The sequence below is a fragment of the Periplaneta americana genome, chromosome 1, assembly GCF_040183065.1.
Source record: "Periplaneta americana isolate PAMFEO1 chromosome 1, P.americana_PAMFEO1_priV1, whole genome shotgun sequence".
Classification (NCBI taxonomy): Eukaryota; Metazoa; Arthropoda; class Insecta; order Blattodea; family Blattidae; genus Periplaneta; species Periplaneta americana.
In genome coordinates, this window is record NC_091117.1 from 107,266,534 (window position 1) to 107,288,591 (window position 22,058).

Genomic DNA, 22,058 nt, shown 5'->3' on the forward strand with positions numbered 1-22,058 from the left:
ATGTGTATGTGTGTGTGTGTGTGTGTGTGTGTGCACGGTGCATATATAATAATGTATTAGTTTGGCCTACAGAGTATTTCACGGCTATATAATGTTAATAATAGAATGCAATGTAAACATTATTACTGGTGCAAATCAAGCTTTCAGGTATAACTCCCTGTAAAGTTGATTTGAATAGTTTCGAGGGAAAAATTGTTCCGGGGCCGGACCAATGCTCTACGTACGTTTAACCAAAGGTCCCGAGTTCGATGCCCGGCCCTGGAACAATTTTTCCCTCGAAATAGTTCAAATCAACTTTACAGGGAGTTATACCTGAAAGCTTGATTTGCATAATACACGTCACTGTTCGTTAACAGAAAACCACAATTTAAGTCACCCTCTTTACCCTTTCCTATCCAGTCCTCTGACTGAACTCTTACTTTCTTCGACCCCAACGGCATTAGAGCATTCGAGGCCTAGGGGTTCATTTCCCTTTCCTTCCTCCCCTTTCTACTTTTCTGTTCCTAGTGCTGACCTGCTATGGCACTAAAATCGTCCTCCAGTGGCTTAAGGAGGGAAAGCTGGTGATCAACAAGATCTCCCAGCTAGGTACAATGGACCCGTCGACCAACAGCAGGTGTGGTCCTCCAGACATTCTGGGGGTTGTGTGTGAATGAAGTAGCCACCAAAACGTTAAAATATGGTGTTCACTTAAATCGGCTACAACTTGCCATTTAACCACTCCAATATGAAATGAGTACCATTAAGGTAAAATTATCCGGAGGTAAAATAGTCCCCCAATCGGATCTCCGGGCGGGGACTACTTTAATGGTACACAATCAACTAAACATCTTACAATGGAATGCTGGCGGTATAACATTAGCCAAGAAGACTGAACTAGCCAATATACTCTCAGATAATAATATAGATATCTTCCTTATCCAAGAAGCAAATCTTAATGCTGACCAATTAAAATATTTTAATTTTAAAGGTTTTAATATGAAACTGTTACCCAAAGGTAGACGGATCAGTAGTGGAATTCTCGCAGGTACATCAAAGAAATTAATTACAAATTTTCAAATCATAAAAGAAATGGATAATCAAGACAAATTAGAACTAATAAAAATTGAAGTATGGAAAAATCAACAACATTTCAAAATCTACAGTGTCTATAACCCACCTAATAATCCCCTTGATCTAACTTTGTTTGATATACAACCTAAAACTATTATAATTGGTGACTTTAACGCCCACTCCCAACTTTGGGGCTACGATAATGTAAACCAACCTGGAAAAATGATCATGGACCTCCTAAATACTACAACGGCAGAACTTGTCTACAGAAAAGAAGATCCCCCTACTTTCATTCATTATTCTGGTTCTGGTACAAATCCAGACTTATTACTAGTAACATCAGATATCCATCACAAAACCAAGAAAAAAATAATTGAAGACCCTGGATCTGGCCATAGAGTCATCATTGCTTCTATCCATCTCCACCAAAACCGAAGACAGGCACCCTACAATAACAAAACAACATGGAACTTTAAGAAAGCGAATTGGAAACTATTTACAACAGAACTCGACGAACACCTCAAGGTCAACACACCACTAATGGAAAATACAAACTCAGATAGATTGAACAAATATTTCTGTGAATCTGTTCTTAAAATTGCAAAAAAGCACATTCCACGAGGCAAACCAAAAAAATACACCCCATTCTGGACAGAAAACCTGAATTTATTGAAACAAGATAGAGATAAAGCAAGAACCAAAGCAGAACATAGCAAAACACCAGAAGATACTCAAGATTGGAGGAAGAAGACTGCCATTCTTAAAAAAGCAATCATAACAGCAAAAAAGAACAGTTTCAATAAATTTATTGAAAATATTAATTACAGAACCGATAGCTCTAAAACATATAAATTTCTGAAGAATATTCCCAATACACAGGAAAATACTAGCCAACCTATTATTCATAATAACAAAACACTAACAGATAGTAGACATATAGCAAACGCATTTAATAAACACTTCTCAAACTCTCACAGATTACATCCCAATATCAAAAAAACTGACAAATTTATCAAAAGAGAATTACGTAAAAATAATAAAAACAATATTACTAGTACAAAACCTGAAATATTTCATAAAAATTTTACTTCCAAAGAATTAACTCTAGCTATACAAAATTTAAAAACCAAGAAATCTCCTGGCCCCGAGAACATTCATTCCGAATTTTTTAAACATCTGGGGGAAAAAGCCAAGTCTGTACTTTTATCCATTTTCAATTTATCATGGAACACCTCAATTCCTGCAGCTTGGAAAAAAGCAATCATTGTACCAATTCACAAAAAAGGGAAACCTGCTCATGATGTTAATAGTTATCGACCAATAGCACTATTAAGCATGATAGCAAAAACCATGGAGTCCATGATCTCCAACAGATTAACTTGGTATTTAGAATCCCAAAATCTTTTATCACCAAGACAAGCCGGTTTTCGACAACTACACTCTACCAATGAACAAGTCATACGCCTCAGCCAAGAAATAAAAGACAGTTTTAACAAGAAAGAAGATACCTTGGCAATATTTATTGACTTTCAGTTGGCATATGACTCTGTTTGGAGAAATAAATTATTACTAAAACTCCAGAAATTAGGTATCTCCAGCAATATGTTCAGATGGATATCAGAATTCCTTAGTCAAAGATTCATTGCCACTAAATTCAATAACTCACTTTCTAGTTACAGACAAACATATCGAGGTCTACCTCAGGGCGCTGTCCTCAGCACAACTTTATTCAATATTTATATAAGAGTCATTCCACGTCAAACCGGACAAATTTAAAGGAAATTTGACCTTGATGTTTTTTATTCTTGATGTTTTTTATTTCTGTCAAACTTTTTTATTGGATTGAAAGAACAAAAATAAAATATACGTATATTTTCATTTTCATAAAACTTGATTCTTGTGAAAAGGATTTAAATTTAAAACTTACGTAATAGCGCACACTGTTATATATAAACGGTAATATCTCCGTTACTAATTAACGCAAGTTATTCAAATTCGGTTCATATTAAAGCTCATGAGATATACTTTTAGCATATATGACCTTGGATTACATAAACATTTTTGTTCTATTTTTTTCTTTAAAATATATTTTTAAAATGTATTTTTTTTAAAGTTCGCAAACTTTTTTCGAAATATAAAAAATATCACTGCGTTTCTTAGTTTCTCAACTATATGCATACAAAATTTCAGAATGGGATATACGTAAATGAATTTGCAATAAATTAACTTATCCAGCCGGGCGCACGCTGTTCAGTAGGAGCATCACTGCAAGACCGCGTCGCTATGTATGGATACGTGGTACACACAGTGTCAGTATGTTATACACCACAAAGTCGACTTACGAAATATGTAGACACTTTTGAAGCACAATTATTAACATAAAATTCCACAAAACTAACTTAAAACACACACAAACAAGTCAACCGATTGGATAACTGAAACGTACTTTTAAGCAACTCAGATAAATACACGTTTACTTTCGTGGGACAAAGAATAATGTTTGACTAGTGCTTCAGATTTTGAGATCGGTATGAAAGCATGTAGTGTTCTCGTGCCACTTACGGCTTTTGCCCTCTCATATCGAGACTGCAGTAAGTCACATTCGTTTTTATGTTCATTATTGGTGAAAAATAGAAAATGAATTCCACTAATATTCTTTTCAGCCCACTCAAACAATTTTCTTGGTGTCGTAATGGGGTCCTGATGTGGCTGAAGACTTGCTGTTGTTGCTAGTCTTTTAGTGGTTCCGCCAATCCCATCACAAGGGCCCTTCCCATGTGAAGTTCCAAAAAAATGCCATTCAGCACTTACGCCGAAATCTTCTTCGTGAAAACACAGATTTACAACATTTTTTCTGTTTTTGAATTAGGCACTAGCCCCATCAGAAAAATAAATAACTCTTTTAACATTTCCTATTTCGTTCTTCAGAAACCGTATTAATTGTCTTTCGAAAAGGTGGACAGCATTTGTATCGTGCTTAAGACACTCTGAAATTGGTACAAAGTTTTTATGTTTTAATTCACTTCTGTCTTTAAAATAAATTACAAAGGGATGGAGTGTGACCTGATTTTTATTCCAATGAACACCCTGTACTGAGTCTTGAATCACGCATGCATAATTTTCGGAAAAGTCACAAATTACAAGGCATTCACCGTCCTGGAGAGCTTCTTTCTTTTCCGCCAGAAACGCAGCTTGCTGCTGAGCAATAAATGCGTGAGGAGCTAGGGCTTCTAACTTGGTCGAAAGTTTATCTAAAAATTCTTCTACTGTAGAGTGCAAAATTTCTAAATTAGTTCGGTCAACAGTTACCCATTGTTTGTAATTGACTACATCTATCATTTCTGTTTCAAATGCTTCCTGTAAATATTGAATTAAGTCTGCAGTTGATGAACAATTTTTACACTTTCTGAAATAACAATCAGGGGATGCAGGGTTACATACAATCTGTGAAATCAGATCTTTGTAATTTCGCAGTGGCCGTTCTAGATTGGCTGTCAATTTCGCAATGTTTCCACCATCAATTAACAACTTTACATTCTCATGATAAGCACACACATAGACTGAATGAGTACCACTGGCTCCAGGAAGCACACATTGTTTTGGTCTTAGTTCCGCAAATTTTGAAAAACTAATTTGTATATCTGGATATTTAACTTTAAAAACCCAAAATGTTTCTTTTAAATTTGATAGCAACAATCTTTTCTGTTTCTGTACTTTGTGGCTGTCTTCTTTTACAGAAACGAAGTTTTTCTTTCCTGCCATGACGTGGCTTACATCATCATTAGTGTAATGGTCAAATACTTTTTTCACTATGGATGTGTCTAAAGTTTTTCCACTTCTAGATTCTGGAGTCGAGAGAATTCCCCTCTCTGCAGCTAAGTTTTTTGCAACATTGATCATGTGATTAGATGCATCAAAGTGTTCCCTAATTTTACTGTATGGCCAGTCCTCAAATATAGTTAAAATCTGAGTTTTAAGTTTTCTGTCAGTAGTGTTCCTGAAACACTCTGCTAGCTTATTAATTATGTCACTGCTATTCTTCACATCTGGTGCTGTTTCTACTTCCTTTTTCTCAACGCGAAAAATCTTTTCCTTAAGCGTCTGTTTTATTTTCTGATATTTCCGTTGGGGATACTTCTTCTGTGATAATTTCTTCTTCTTAATTGATGTTTCCCCCATTGAGACCAAACTTTCATTCAACTTGTCAATGTCCGTCACTGACACTTCTGAATTACTTGAAGCACTACATTTATCAGTTTCCGAAGTGCCTGTTGTTTCTTGTTCAATGTTCTGAACACTAGAACCGGCTAAGATATCAACACTGCTAGTTTGAACGACACTTGATTCACCAACATCTGACATTAATGAAATTTTCTTACGACAATTTTCACAAATCCTAAGATTGTATGACAACTTAATGTGTTGCATGTTCAATTTTTTAAGCATGTTAGAAGTCACGCGCCTTAATTTCCCTTTCTTAAACCTACGGCTGTGGTTGCTTATTTTGAAAAGATTAAAACACTGATAATGTCTAGGTTGTGTTACATTACTCATTGTGATTAGGCTACACACTAATAATTGCACCAACTAAAAACAATAACAGAAACTATGCTATACACACTCACTCACTATAGTACTGTGTTATTAATGCCCGAACGTTTGAAAATCTCGGAACAAACTGAAGAGAATTCATTCTGCCTTGGACCTGGTTTAAGTATTATATATCCCAGCTAAGCTTCTCCAGACGTAAACAAAGATTACTGGCAGTCGCCAGTGTGGTGATAACAGACAAAGGCAGCAATTGAGGTTTCAGCCAGCAGTTTAACGGTGTGGCGTTGCAAGGGATGAAGATTAGCGCAACAGACTCTGCGCGTGTATTTATTTATTATTTTTTTACTCTGTAATTTATTGCTTTCCCACTATGAAATTTGGCACACTTACGGATAATTAAATGGAGAACACGGTGATAACTTAAAAATGGTATTCTAAGTGTCCGAACATTATGAATATCAAGATTTATATAATGATTATGGCATAAAGTACTGTGAATACATAAAAATGGAAAGTGAATATACACAGGCTAAAAGATATATATTTAACATTCCAAATGACACTAACCTCGATTTCATACGATATACGTAACGGGAGAAACAAATATTTATATATGTCAATGTATGCAATTTTTTAATAATTTTGATGCTGTATAAATCTCAAAATAATCAGAATTGGGGCCAATAAAAAAATACGGGTCTCTTATTTTAACCCTTAGAAAGCATAAAAAAAATTTCAAACAATTCTAAAAATATGAGGTCAAAAATGTGTCCGGTCTGACGTGGAATGACTCATAAATGACTTACCCTCCCTATTAGAGGAATCAAACATAAAAACAGCACTATTTGCAGATGATATAGTTTTGTGGACTTCCGGATCTTACAGACATAGAGACAAAATTCAAAATTCTGCTCTTAAAGCTCTAAATCAACTACATGAATGGAATACATCAAATTTGATGACACTCAATTTAAGCAAAAGTAACTACCAAATATTTTCACTTGGTAAAAAAGAAAGAGAATTCAATATCCAATACAATGGCCAACACCTTCCTAGGACTTATGAATCCAAATATCTTGGAGTTATTTTCGATAGTAAGTTAACATGGAGCAACCATTTGAAATACATTTCTGAAAAAGCTCGTAAAAGATTCTCCCTTCTAAAAAGATTAGCAGGAAAGAAATGGGGATGCTCTAGGAATACTCTGAACACTACATACAAAATGTTTATACAGCCAGTGCTGACATACTGCGGAGAAATTTTAATTACTTCACCTTTCATAAATGACATAGAATATGTTCAAAACCAAGCTCTCAGACTCATTATTGGTGGAATCAAAACAACGCCAATAGATTCTATGAGATTCCTCACTAATATTAACAGCATCAAAATGACAATAGAAGAAAAAGCACTGATTCAATTTGAAAAACTTATCAGATTACCAGGTAACAATTGGCATTCATACAGTCCTCTTTGTAGATCGAAAACTCAAAAAAGTTTCATATCCATTGTTCAAGAATTAAAACAGAAAATCAATATCCCGAATTTAAAAGAAAACTTACAAATTAAATCAAACCCTTTAACTCTATTAAATACAGAATATAATCTAAATTTAACAGAAGAAATACTGAAATCAGAAGTAAACACTGAAATGCTGAAACAATTGTCTTTAGAAACAATTAATATTAGGTACCCTCCACAAAACTGGCTTCATTTATACACTGACGGATCCTTGATCTCCAGAGAACAAGGTGCCGGTGCAGGTATTACGTGCTGTCTCTTCTCACTTTATAGATCTCTTGGATATGGAACAACAAGTTTTGATGGTGAAATCATTGCAATAAATGAATGTCTCAAGAATCTTCTATGCCACATCAATAAATTTAGGAATGCAGTTATATTGTCAGATTCCAAAGCAGCTATTCTATCAATCGTCTCTAAACACACACCTTCATCTCAAACAGCAGAAATAACTAAAATGCTCTCTCAATTATTATCACTCAATAAAAGAATTGTATTCCAATGGATACCATCCCATTGTGGAATCCTAGGAAACGAGAATGCGGATGCTTTAGCAAAGAAGGGCAGCACTGCTACTTACGGACCTGTTGCTAAATCTACGTATTACTCTGTGAAGAGATTTATTAAATCTACATACTTAGACTTCAACAAACAAAATTTGATAACTCAATCCCAAGGGAAAAAATGGAACTCTCTGCATCAAAATCCACAGTTAATTCCCGATTTACCACGAAAATCGTCTGTAGCTGCATTTAGATTGGCAACATGCCATGATTGTTTGGCCAAACACCTGCATAGAATTGGAATATATCAGTCCCCTAACTGCCCATTGTGCAACTCAAACCAAGAAATGGATTCGGAACACCTCAAAATATGTGCTTCAGTGGCTAGTCATGATAATATCTTTGAAAAATATTGGAGTGCAAGAGGTCAAATGACTTTATTGTCAAACGCCTGGCATTAGAAAACAACAACAACATATTTTGCTTATAGAAAGGAGTAGATTAATAAGGGAATTAAATCAAATGGCTTCCTATGTTACATAGAATGCTCACCTGACAGGGCTTATCATTGTAAATACTATGAAGTCATTTAAGAAATATCCATTGATTTTTGTGAATTAGTAGCTACAATATAAGTTTTGGGTATTACTGAAGTGACGCATGTATTTGCGATAAATTTAGAACTAATAGCCTATATCTCAACTTGAATTAGAAATAAACAACGATAAAGATGCAACTCAGATACACAATTAGAATAGACAAAAACCATATCTCACAACGACTCAAAATGAACTACATAAGAGGAAAGGAGATACTTTTTTGAGGTAAAGTTGTTCTAAATGTTTGGATACATTTGAAATCCAGAAGGTATATGATTAATTACCAGAAGAATCTTCCGATTCCTACGGTATATTACCGCAGAAAACTATAGTTTTTTCGTGCTAAGTCCATACACTTTCTACTGGGAGATCAGTATTTTGTATCTATGATGAAACAGTTTCGAACAAAGTATAAACCAGAAGATAAGATGTGAGTTTCCTGATGACTAGTGACATGAGATTGCTAATTCTAGGAAGAAAGCTGAACCATTCTTCATAGTTGACTGCAAGATAGAAGTTGTTTATGGATGGGGAGAATTTCAGAATAACTACTGCAAAAAGAAAGCCCTTTCGCCTAGAGGTCCTTTGCAATCTACAATGTAAAATAAGATACTAAACAGGTGTTCCTGATAATCATCAAGCAGACGATATGAAAGCTATATAGTGAGTTTCTATTTTATTTGTCAAAATTATTTTATCTTCAATTTTATTTATTGCATTTTAATTTCAAATGCTATTAAACATCTGGGCCACCTGTAGTAACATGTTATAGTAGCACTCCCCGTTTACTATAACAGTCTGTCTTATTCCATTATTGGCCACACCTGTGGAGTAATGGTTAATGCGTCTCGCCGGGAAACCAGGTGGCCCGGGTTCGAATCCCAGTTGGGGCAAGTTACCTGATTGAGGTTTTTCCGGCGTTTCCCCCTCAACCCAGTATGAGCAAATGCTGGGTAACTTTCGGTGCTGGACCCCGGACTCATTTCACCGGCATTATCACCATCTCATTCAGATGCTAAATAACCTAAGATGTTGATAAAGCATTGTAAAATAACTTACTGAAAAATTATTGAGTTAACACGCGTAATTGAGGTTCGTTTTCCTACCAAAGTCATCAGTAGGCACTTTACAACAATGTGGCCTCCGCAATCTCCAGATTTCAATCCGGCCGACTTTTGGTTGTGGGGTTACCTTAAAGAACGAGTTTTCCTGATACATCCAATAACCCTACTGCAACTGAAAGATGCCATCTCGCAAGAAATTGCCAATATTTCAAGATATTGTCTGCAAAATGCTGTGCATGGTGTCGCAGACAGAATGCTATAAGTTGAACAAGAGAATGGCAGACATCTTCCCAATGTTTTGTAAACCCCGTTGTTTGTCCAACACTGTGATGTTTTTGTTTCTTCCCTATCTCAAATATTATAATATTTATAGCGGTTTAATGTTTGAACTGACTTTTGAAATACCCTATATTTTAAAATTATACATAAAACGGCCGAAAACAAATTAAATGTTTGAGTTAAATGTGGTGTTTCACTATAATATACGCTGTATTCCATGTATCTCAGAGTTTCCTATTTGGACCTTGATCGTTTTTACTCTGGAAATTTACACATTGTTTGTTTATATTGCATTTTCCATTTTTGCCATCCAAATTTAGAATAAATTGTCATTGTATAATTAATAAGAAATCATCGTTCTTTACATTCCACTATGTCAATTTCTATTAAATACACACATAACTAGGTATTAAAATTCGTTTTTCTCGAAACTTTCTAAAATGGACCTTGATCATTATTCCCATGTACCCTTCATGTATCTGATGACAACTCAACATTGATTTCGCCCATATAAACACAGTTATTCCTAAAAGTGCATGAAGTGCATCATGAGCTGCTGCTTGTATGTAGAAATAAGTGCGTCCACTACAGAGTTAATAGCACTTGGACACTTATTTTCGTAGCTAAGAAACAAATTTCTTTTACTTAAGAATTAATATTTGTCTTCTATAGGAAAAAATTGATGTTACAAATGGAAGATGATACCTTTGCACTTGTCTCTGGTTAAAGTATAAATTAAATTCTGTCAAACATTAATGACCACACATATTTGTAATGCAGCAACAGTACTTTCAATTTGTTATGAAAAAATAATTATATATGAGTAGTTTAATATCAAAGACGGACATATGTCGTCTCCATAGTTTTGATCTACATGCACTTTTTGGTTGCACAATGTTCTTTGTAATATTTTAACACAATTTATTTTGTAAATGTAGTGATAAAGTTTGCTAGAGTTTGCATATGGTTTCACCATAACTGAAAAGAGCATGAAAAATTGTATAAGAACCACATCTATCTAAATTTCGATTTGAGGGTCAGATGTCCGGCTCTGATATTAAGCTACCCATATATATATATATATATGTATTGTGACGGCAGGCCAAATAATCTTGGCGCTTCAGGGAACTTCGTGAGCGTCCGGCAGAAGCGAGCTCCGTGGAGCGTTGAGGGTGTGGTGCGGAGGGGAGACGAAATGCTGGTCGCTACGGTGTGGCAAGACGTAAGGGGAACGGCGGCATGCTGGGCCGCGGCAGAGAGGGGGAAGTAAGCAGCTGCAACTGAGAAATCTAGAAAGGCGCCATCTTCTCAGCATCTGCAGAAATCGTACTTTCTGGAAACTATGGTTTAGTTATAAATAAGAGACGCAAGTGAGTCGTTGCAGTTTTTGGAGCAAGCCAGTCAGTCAGTGTAGCAGTGAAGCTAGCTTCGAGACCGGAGTTCGACTTGTGTGTGTCTGCAACTGGGGGACCTGAGTTCGAAGTTCAGTGGACTGTCTCTGGAAGACTTGAACTGTGAACTTGAGTGAATGAGCTAGACGAACTAGCCAAGGCAACGAACTGTGAACTGAGAACTGACAGTTTTGTTTTGTAAATAGTGCTTTGTGAACATTAGTTGAGATTAGCAGTACATTGTTGTTTTCAATAATCCAAGTGAATTGTCATTGTCTCTGTGGAGTGCAATAACGAATACTGAGTTGCTGTGTGGAGTGGAAATCCATTGTTGACAGGAGCGTTTAAAGTAAATTATAGAAAGTGATTATTGTTGAAACAATAAAGTTACATTATTGTTTTGTATAAAAGTTACAACTGGTATCAGAAGTGGGATATTATCGACATAATGGAGAACCTACAGCAGATCCTGCAACCTATCGCGGAACTGAAAAAGGACATAAGCGACGTAAAAGCAGAAATGAAGAACGATATTAGTGGAGTAAAGTCAGACATGAAAGACGACTTGAACAAGCACATCAGTGAGATGAAAAGTGACATAAGTGAAGTGAAAATGGAGATTAAAAGTGACGTCGCTATGCAAATCGGTAACGTTTCGGCCCAAGTAGATCGAATAGTTACCATCGTGAGAGACGAACTTAAAGCCGTTTTTGACAAACTAAACGAGAATTTTGCAACTATAAACGAGACGGTGGCCGAACTAAGACAGAACATAGACCATTTCGACGGCAAAATTCGCGCTCTCGAACGTCGTCAAGAGGAAACGAGTGTGCTGATGGACCAACATGCTGAAGAAAACAAGCACATACTCGCGTTAGTGGATCCCCAGGCGAGAGAACAGAAAAGGATAATCACCGAGGAAGTTCAATGGGCCATCCAACAATCGGCGACAGAATTGAGGACCTCACATAGTGGCCCTGTGGAACCATCGCCTTCAGCCAGACATTGCAACGTCAAGACGCCGAAGTTCGACGGTACGACGTCTTGGGCGATATTCCATCGCCAGTTCGAGGCTACCGCAGAGCACAATGGGTGGACGCCGGCAGAGAAAACTACTCAGCTGCTGGCCGCACTTCAGGGACAGGCGTCGGATATTCTTCACAGTGTTCCAGAAGATGGGAGAGCCGCTGAGATAATGGCAGCCTTGGAGGGACGTTTGGTGACCATCAACTTGCGGCAGCATTTAGGACCCAACTAAAAACGAGGGTCCAACAATCAGGCGAGTCCCTACAAAAATTTGCAATGGCGGTGGAACAACTGGCCCATAAGGCCTCAGGGGCCTACCACCTAGCTTCGTCGCTGGAGAGGCGGCCTACACCTTTGGCAGCGGAGTTCGATACCTCGAGATCAGACAACAGCTACTCTTGGCCGAGCATCGCACCATCAACGAAGCTCTGGCGGTGGCCCTCAGGATGGAGGCGGCCAAGTCGGCGGTGGAAGTCTCAACACCACACCGGATCAGGAGCGTCACAGCGGCCGATGGTGGGGGACGCCAACCGAAGCCACCCGAGCGGCAGAGACGAGGAGCGCCCACCTGCTGGTCCTGTGGCAGACCAGGACACTTGAGAAGGGACTGCGACCAATCTAGCGACCGACGGGAGAGGGAGGCGGCCGACGTCGAGGGGAGCCAACAGTCACCGGAGCGGCAGAGACGACGGGCGCCCACCTGCTGGTCCTGCGGCAGACCGGGACACTTAAGGAGGGACTGCGACCGATCTAGCGACCGACGGGAGAGAGAGGTGGCTGACACCGAGAGGAGCCAACAGTCACCTGAGCAACGGGGACGATGGGTGCCCACCTGCTGGTCCTGCGGCGAACTTGGGCACTTGCGGAGGAATTGCGACTGACCTGGATACAGTCAGAAGGTAGACGGGGCCGATGCTAGGAGGAGCACGTCGGCGCCATCATCACCGTCCCCTCGGCTTGTCCTGAAACCGGTCAACAGAAGATGCGACGATGGGCTGATTGCTGAAGGACGGATAAAAGGCCGTCCATGCAGAGTACTGGTGGACACCAGGGCGATGCTCACTATCGCCAGACCAGACATCGTGCGTGGCCTACCTGGGAGGACGCCGCTGCTCCGATACGAGCTACATACTGCTTCAGGCGAGAGCTTGCCCATCCAGAGAGAGGTCTTCCTGAATCTGACCTTGCGGAAGAGGAAACTGGAGATGTGGGTGTTCGTCGCCAACATTACCGAAGACGTCGTCCTGGGACTCGACGCCATGCGGTTACTCGATGCGACGGAGGACGTCCGGCGCCATATACTCCGCCTTGGTCGGGATGAAGTGTTCCTGATGGACGCTGAAGATCAACCCGTGGCCAGCGAGCTCTCCTTGGAGGGCCAAGTGGAAGAGCAAGATGGCGCCCACGCAGTACGAGTAATCGCTGCCCAGCCAATCCAGGATGGAGTGACACAACCATAAGGAGGGAGCAGCCGGAGAACCCCAAACATTGGACTGTCTAGCGGTCTACCAAGGGACTGCCCGGGACGAGCAGTCCTAAGAAGGGAGCAATGTGACGGCAGGCCGAATAATCTCGGCGCTTCGGGGAACTTCGTGCGCGTCCGGCAGAAGCGAGCTCCGTGGAATGCTGAGGGCGCGGCATGGAGGGGAGACGAAACGCTGGTCGCTACGGTGTGGCAAGACGTAAGGGGAACGGCGGCATGCTGGGCCGCAGCAGGGAGGGGGAAGTAAGCAGCTGCAACTGAGGGGCGAAATCCAGAGAAATCTAGAAAGGCGCCATCTTCTCAGCATCTGCAGAAATCGTACTTTCTGGAAACTATGGTTTAGTTATAAATAAGAGACGCAAGTGAGTCGTTGCAGTTTTTGGAGCAAGCCAGTCAGTGTAGCAGTGAAGCCAGCTTCGAGACCGGAGTTCGACTTGTGTGTGTCCGCAACTGGGGGAGCGTCCTGGAGAGTGCGGCGAATCCGGAGTCTTCGGTTCGTTGTGCAGTGGACTGCAGTTGGGGGACCTGAATTCGAAGTTCAGTGGACTGTCTCTGGAAGACTTGAACTGTGAACTTGAGTGAATGAGCTAGACGAACTAGCCAAGGCAACGAACTGTGAACTGAGAACTGACAGTTTTGTTTTGTAAATAGTGCTTTGTGAACATTAGTTGAGATTAGCAGTACCTTGTTGTTTTCAATAATCCAAGTGAATTGTCATTGTCGTCTGTGGAGTGCAATAACGAATACTGAGTTGCTGTGTGGAGTGGAAATCCCATTGTTGACGGGAGCGTTTAAAGTAAATTATAGAAAGTGATTATTGTTGAAACAATAAAGTTACATTATTGTTTTGTATAAAAGTTACAATTATGTATATATATATATATATATATATACGAGGGGGAGACCCAAAAATAACCGGAATGCTTTTTTTTTTAATTGAACTCTACATTCACAGTACTTTAGTCCCCTTCAAATTGTCCATGTGCTTTAATGCACTTGTCCCAACGTTTTTGCCACTGCTGAAAACAGTGCTGGAACTCATGAGGCAGGATACTGTTCAAAGCTGTTAACGTGTTTTCTTTGACATCATCCACATCACTGAATCACTTTCCTTTCAGACATTTCTTCATCCGTGGAAACAAAAGAAAGTCCGACAGTCGGGTGAGTAGGGTGGATGAGGCACAAGCACCATGTTGTTGTTTGTCAAAATCTGTCGGACCGTCAGAGCTGTGTGGGCTAGAGCATTGTCGTGGTGAAGCAACCATTTCCCATTTCTCCACATTTTGGACCGTTTTGTCGCACAATCTCTCGTAATCTTCGTCACACATCCAATAGAAATGCTGGTTCACTGTTTGTCCTGGCGGAATGAACTCTTTGTGGACAATGCCATTCACATCAAAAAAACAAATCAACATTGTTTTCACATTGGATCGCACTTGACGTCCTTTCTTGGGTTGTGATGAATTTGGAGTTTTCCACTGCTCGATGCTTGCTTTGATTCTGGATCGTACCCATGGCACCAAGACTCATCCCCAGTCACAAATCTTTTAAGAAACTTTGGATCGTTCTGCACTTCACTCTTCAAGTTGCAGCAAACATTCATATGGTCATATGTGAGCAAGCGAGGTACAAATTTTGCAGATACCCATCTCATGTGCAAATCTTCAGTTAAAATTCGCTGGACCATGGTCCATGACAGGTTTGCTTGCTCAGAAACTTCGTCAATGGTCTTTCGACGATCATCATCAACTGCACGTTTCATTTTGGCAATATTTTCGTAATTTCTTCCTGTCGAAGAACACCCGGGGCGTGGCATGTCTTCAGTTGACAAGTTGCCAGATTTGAAACAGGAAAACCACTCGTAGACCTGTGATTTCCCCAAAGCATCATCATTAAAGGCTTGCCGAAGCATCCCAATGGTCTCGGCTGTAGTTTTCCCTAACAGAAAACAAAATTTCACAACACACTCTTTGTTCCTTGTGGTCGACTATCTCACTAATTGCCAAACGGCTGAAACAGGAACACAAACAAAACAACACCACAAACAAACCACTTAACTCAGACTGACGCCAGCTCACTAACGGTCGCAGGAGATCCCAAACTAACACCACCTAACAGCACAACTCGTAACTACAAAGCATGCGTGCACAACAGTTCGGTTCCGGTTACTTTTGGGTCCACCCTTGTGTATATGTGTATATATATATATATATATATATATATATATATATATATATATATATATTTGCAGACAGTTACAATAAATGACAATGCAGTCTGAAGTCTGCACATCAAGAACCAGCAACTGTTTTTAGTTTTCACAACTACTGTATTTACCCAAATATAAGACGATTCCTAGTTTTCCAATAGTTTTTGTAGAATTAAATTTTTTTAAGGTATTTTTTTTATGAATTCACAGTCTATTATTAACTAATTTTGGGCATGATCTCTCATATCGTCGGTCCAATGCCAAAACCACGAATGTGCAAAATCTTACTTTCGAGATAAATGCATTTTAATATTCAAAGTGCGTGGAAAAATCAGGCTTTATATTTACGTTTATGTTTTCACTGCCAAAATGTGTAACTATTTATGCTATATATTAGGGCATACAAATTACCTTCTTTGTTTCATACTTTAAGGAAATTTTAAATAATTGTTCACATTAGTTTTTTCTTGACATGGCAGGATTGAAGAATGTTTGGAGTTCCGTTTGCAGACTTTGTAAACTAATTGTGAAATTAACGGTTTTCAAATATTTTAAAGAATAATGGGAGGACATATTTAATATTATGAAATGAATTTTCAGACATTTTTGTCTTCATCCTTACTTTCTAAAGAATTCTTTTATTTGTACATACACTGGAACAAATATTATTTTGTTCAAGAAAATATAAATTTTTATTAAACAAGATAATATTCTTCATGTAAGTTAAAGAAAAAAATTCATAGTATGGAAAATACTGAGAACTATGAAAGAACACAGTCATTATTCATTCTTAGAGTCCTCACTAGCGTAAGGCTCAGGCAAATCATCACGAATGTTTCTATCGTATTTCAATGGCTTATAAGATCTATGGTACTCCCCTGGTGTGGGCAAGATCCTCACACATTACTTTGAGATCCTGGAACTTGACTTCAGCAATGGACAGCAATGGCTGTATGTAGACTTTTGGGAGTGGACCCTTACTTGGTCTGCCTCTTAGTCTCTTCAGATTGACTTGATGGAAATCAGATTTGGAATTAGCTTTAAAAAATATTTGTCTTGGTTCTGTTCTTAGACATTGCAACCAACAAATACTTCTTCATGGAAGGTATTTTTTTAAGTCTTTCTTACGAAAATGACTTGAAGCCGTCAAAGTCATCATGAAGCATAGTTTTCACAAGAAATGGCGAAGGTTTGTTTCGGATAGTACAAATTAGTTTTTCCCATCCTTTAGCACTAAATTGAAACATGTTTTTATTTCGTCTCTATTTTGGAATGTATAGAATCACATTCAATTTCGATATATCCAGCTGAAAAAAAAAAAAATCCGTAATTTTTGGTTTGTAAAGAAGGGTGCTAGTTCAGGAAAAAAAATGCACATACCAATGAAGATAGCGTTATTTTGTTGTCTCCCATAACTGTCCGACATCATGAAGACTGCAGTCATGTTAAGATAAGACGTCACATAGGCCTACCGGTAGTTATGAACATGGAGATAAATGTCTACTGTCCCGCTTTTACGTTGAGTCTCATCCCAGATACAGAGTGTTAAAAAAAAGTATCCAATATTTTAGGCAGTGCTAGTATGCATCAAAACAAGAAAAAAATGTCTAATAAACATGGGTCCTACAACACATACTTTCTGAGATCTGAACACTTGTTCATAGGAGGTGCTCAACGTGATGTCCATTCATGGCAATGCATTCCTCTGCCCTTCGGCGTAAGGAATCACGCACTCTTTGAAATTGACCTCGTTGTTCTTGATAACCGAAAGTCTAGGGGATTTAGATTTGAGGAACGAGCAGGCCAAGGTGTGGGGCCTCCCCAATCAATCCAGCGGTCCTGAAATGTCAGTGTCAGGTGTTCACGTTCATTGCGGAAAAATGTGTTGGTGTGCCATCATGCATGAACCACATCTGTAGTCTTTACTAACATGGCACATACTCCAGCAAGGCAGTAGCGGCCAGTGATCAAAATCCTCGGTGAAGCCAGATGCAACTAGTTTAAGTGCCTCCGATAGGAAATGTTTGTTTATGATATTAATTATTATTGTTATTATATTATTAATATCATTATTACTGTATTATTATTATTGTTATTATTATTATTATTATTATCATTATTATTATTATTATTATTATTACTATTATTAGTCTATTCTTATTACTATCAATGAAAAATAATAATTTCACTCACCAAATAAGCTGTTATGCTGTGGGTTTCAGTGATTGTTTCAGTGTGATGAAGCATCCCATATTATGTTGAAATTCCCCTTTCTTTCTTTTCTTTTTATTTTTTTCCTTTGACAGCAACAAACAAGGCCTAGAGAAGTTTATTTTGCATCACATTACCACATAACCATTTATGTTGCCCATACCAGGGTGCAATAGAAACTCGCGTTTTAAGATTATGTGTCAGAAAAATTATCAGCGATGTCGTAGGTATCTCGGTAGTCTTTCTCTTTATTTAAAACTTCCTTTCTTTTAGTATTATTTCTTCTCGAAAAAGGATACTCTAACAATGAATTAACTGCACCAGCATTATTTCTCTCATTTGTTTCTGTTTATATTTTCCAAAAATACATAACAACTTTGCCTCAGATTCACTACTGTACTACGAAGTACAATAGTAGAACACCCTCGCTTATGTCCTAACTGAGACATAAGGGGAGAGAATCGAGTGGGTTTCTGCCTGCCAAAGAGCTGGAATTTTGTTATTTATGGCCTAGTTAGGAAGACAAGTCACCACTGCTATTCCCACCCCACTCTACCCTTGAGGCCGGCCCATGGATGGGACGAGTGAAACCTGACCAGGCCAGACGAATTGTGCCTCAGCTACAACATTTTAAGCGTAAACTCAAAGCCCGCGAAAGGACATGAAATGCATTAAGCCAGACCCGGCACGAACGATTCTGGCCTCAGGAACAAATTTTACTGCAAAACAGGTCTATATACATCACAAGCCAGACCCGGCACGAGCGATCCCGGCCTCAGGAACAAATTTTACTGCAAAACAGGTCTATATACATCAAAGTTTTCAAATGCTTCTACAGCGATATATGCTTCATTCAAATAACTAATACATTATATAAAAACACAAAATTTGATTTTAGTTAAGCCAAGTGACTGAGGCCCGGCCTCACTTGCCTCAGTCAATCAGCCACCACTGCAGCAAGATAGGCAATACGTTAATAAGAAAGTCCTGATAACGAGCCCCAGTTAATCTCTGTGGTAGCACGTATGGCCCTTAATCTATCGCCAATAACGCCTGCCCATAAGTTGATTGAGAATCGGTGCTGATGCTTTATTTCTTCAAGTGCATGGGAATTTTCATCAGCCCACACATGCTGATTACGAAAATTCACAACACTATTTCTGCTGAATCTTGCTCACATCCGCAACCAAAGTTTTCTTTCAGTATTCCTTGTGATGTATCAGTATTCCATGCCAGGGGTGTCAACTATGGTATGATTATCTGGTAGCCTGTTGTATTCTAGCGCAGAAAAATACATTGCCATAAATGGACGTGACATTGAGTACCTCCTATGAACAAGTGTTCAAATCTCAGAAAGTATATTTTGTTTATTAGACTTTTTTTCTTGTTCTGATGCATACTATCACCTCCTAAATATTGGATACTTTTTAACAGCCTGTATAATACTTGCGCATCCTGATTTCCAAATTATATGTCCCCAGATTACAAACAGCCTATTTGTGGAGGTAAAATATTGGACCCGCCTGCCCCTTTGGTGTATTTAAGACTGACTGTAGTTCAAAATTGAAGAACAATATTTCAGATGTTGACAAGATAATTTGTCTTCATCCCTAGTCTCTCGTGCAGATTTCCTTTTTCCATGTGAAGATTATAATCGGCATGCATGTATTTTTTTAAGACAATACGAAATATTATAGTCATTGATCTAACCGAGGAAGGTCTAAATCAAACATTTTGCACCTCTATTTCAGTCCATCTTGAGCCTTAATGGCCAAACGACTTGTACTAATATGTAAAAAAATAATGGAATATTTGTTGAAAATACATGAAACAATTCTAATGACATAATTATGGGAGTCGCCCTCGGTAGCGTAGTTGACATAGCGCTTGTCTTCTATGCACGAGGTTGCGGGTTCGATCCCGGCCGAGGTTGATGGCATTTAAGTGTGTTTAAATGCGACAGGCTCATGTCATTAGATTTACTGGCATGTAAAAGAACTCCTGTGGGACAAAATTCCGGCACACCGGCGACGCTGATATAACCTCAGCAGTTGCTAGCGTCGTTAAATAAACCATAATTTAAAGTTAATTACGGGACCAACGTAGCATCACACACACATTGCTTCTGATGTTAATAAAATGTAAAAATACATGACTGAATGTGCTCCAATGTTACAAGTCCAACGCCAAAATCACGAATGTAGCACATTGAATTGAATGATCTTTCACTTATGTGACTTTGGCATAAGAATCTACACACCACACAGACTCAGAAAGTGCACTTAGGTGAAAATGCGAAATTTTGCACATTCGTGGTTTTAGCATTGGACCGACGATATATAATGGGATGCTACATTCCAAATGGGCTAGAAGATCCCAACTGGAAGGAGGAGGAGGAGGAGGAGGAGGAGGAGGAGGAGGAGGAGACTATGACTATGGCTCTAGAACAAATTAGATTTCAAGTTTACTTACTTCTGCAAAATAGACAGATCCTCTTGCTGAAATGAAATTTGTATGCTTGTAGCGCCTAACAATCTAAATATTCCATTTACAAAAAACTATGTACACGAAGTAACTAAATGGCTTTATGTGTTTGAGGCTGGAGTACAGTAAATATTTGGAACAGGTTTTTTCTTGTCATAAATGATACAAAACGATACCATTGTGATAGTGTACTGTACAATATAAAAAATTGATGCAACTTGTGTATTTTTCTTAATACGCGAATTTAAGACGATTCCCTAATTTTAAACGCAAAAATTGGAAGAAACCTCGTCTTATATTTAGGTAAATATGGTATCCACCTGGTATGTTCCACACCTCAAAACTGCAATACATTTTACATTAATGTACAGTAGATTGGAAATCAAAAGAATACTCACTTTTCTGTTTTTTCTCCTTTGTAGAGTAGCTCATAACAAAGTGTTGCGTTGGTTGCTCGCCTGCCAGGGGCAATCGTTGGATCTGCAGGGAACGGAATGTTGTCTTCAGAGTAGACTTTGTTGTATCACCCTTACCGCTTTTGCCCATAGCAGGAGCATCATTTATTTTGCCTGGGATCAACCAGTAATCCAGCTGCAGTTCCATGGGCTCTGAGAGAGATTGGTCCCTGCAACATTTTATTCTCAGGCATTAGAAACTATAAACTTAAAATATTTAACAAAGTCTGGAAGTATATATATATATATATATATATATATATATATATATATATATATATAATAATTATTTGAAATCTCTAGGTATACTGCAGCATGATATTGAAAGCATTAGTCTACAAATTCTTAAGGACTCTATACTTATACTAAATACTCATTTGTATTCTACATATTAATGTGATTGTATCAAAATGTTATAGCAATTTTTATTGTTAGTAATATTAGTTTCCAAATTAATACAGTTTTCTTGTTAATTAAATTAAATTCTTGCATGTTTGTAATCTGAATCTGAATGGTCACCTGGTCTGTCAAGCAGATGTCTCCCTTTCTTTGCGAGAAATTATTATTATATATGAGAGAGAGGGGAGAGGGGGCGAGAGGGAGGGAAGGAGGGGGAGGGAGATGGGGAGAGAGGGAGACGGGGAGAGGGAGAGAGAGAGAGAGAAACATTTATTGAGATCCAAGGTAGCGGCTTTTGCCTAGCTGAGGAGCACCTAGCACTAGTGCGAGGAGTGAGCGCACACACACACACACTGGCACATTACATCAATCATATCCTTGCTATCTACAGGTCTCTTGTTACCAACAATCAACATTTTCAATATAAACAACTGTTTCACAACGTCTCAAATTGTGACATAACGGTACTGCTGGTTATGCTTATTACAGAATTTACTGGGTTAGTGCTAGGTTTATTAATGCTTTGGCATCTGAACAAAGTCATGGATGGAAAAATGAGGATCTTTGTGAAAGTGAACAACAATTCCATAAAAATATACGAATGTGTTGTAGCAAATGGAGGACATTTTGAGCAAGTACAAATTCCACACCACTTATTGTAAGTGTTGTATCAGTGCTAGGTACACAGGCGCGCTCCTCATGGAAACTAAGCCATAGCTTGACGGGAACTATCTCTGGATCATAAATGCTCTTCCTCATTGTACATGCATAGTTTTCTCTCAGACAATGAAGAATGGATAGGAGCAGAAAGAATATGTTAGTTCTCCATC

General features: G+C 38.6%; 1 protein-coding gene across 5 annotated transcripts in view; it reads right to left on the minus strand.

The window, feature by feature from the left end:
• KrT95D (phosphofurin acidic cluster sorting protein KrT95D) overlaps positions 1–22,058 on the minus strand; it is a 1,059,178-nt gene that overhangs the window by 30,710 nt on the left and 1,006,410 nt on the right. For all 5 annotated transcript variants that reach the window (XM_069825465.1, XM_069825491.1, XM_069825473.1 and 2 more), the window contains one exon: positions 20,773–20,999. In XM_069825465.1, the coding sequence (XP_069681566.1) occupies positions 20,773–20,999 (227 nt within the window). The remainder of the gene's footprint in view (positions 1–20,772; positions 21,000–22,058) is intronic.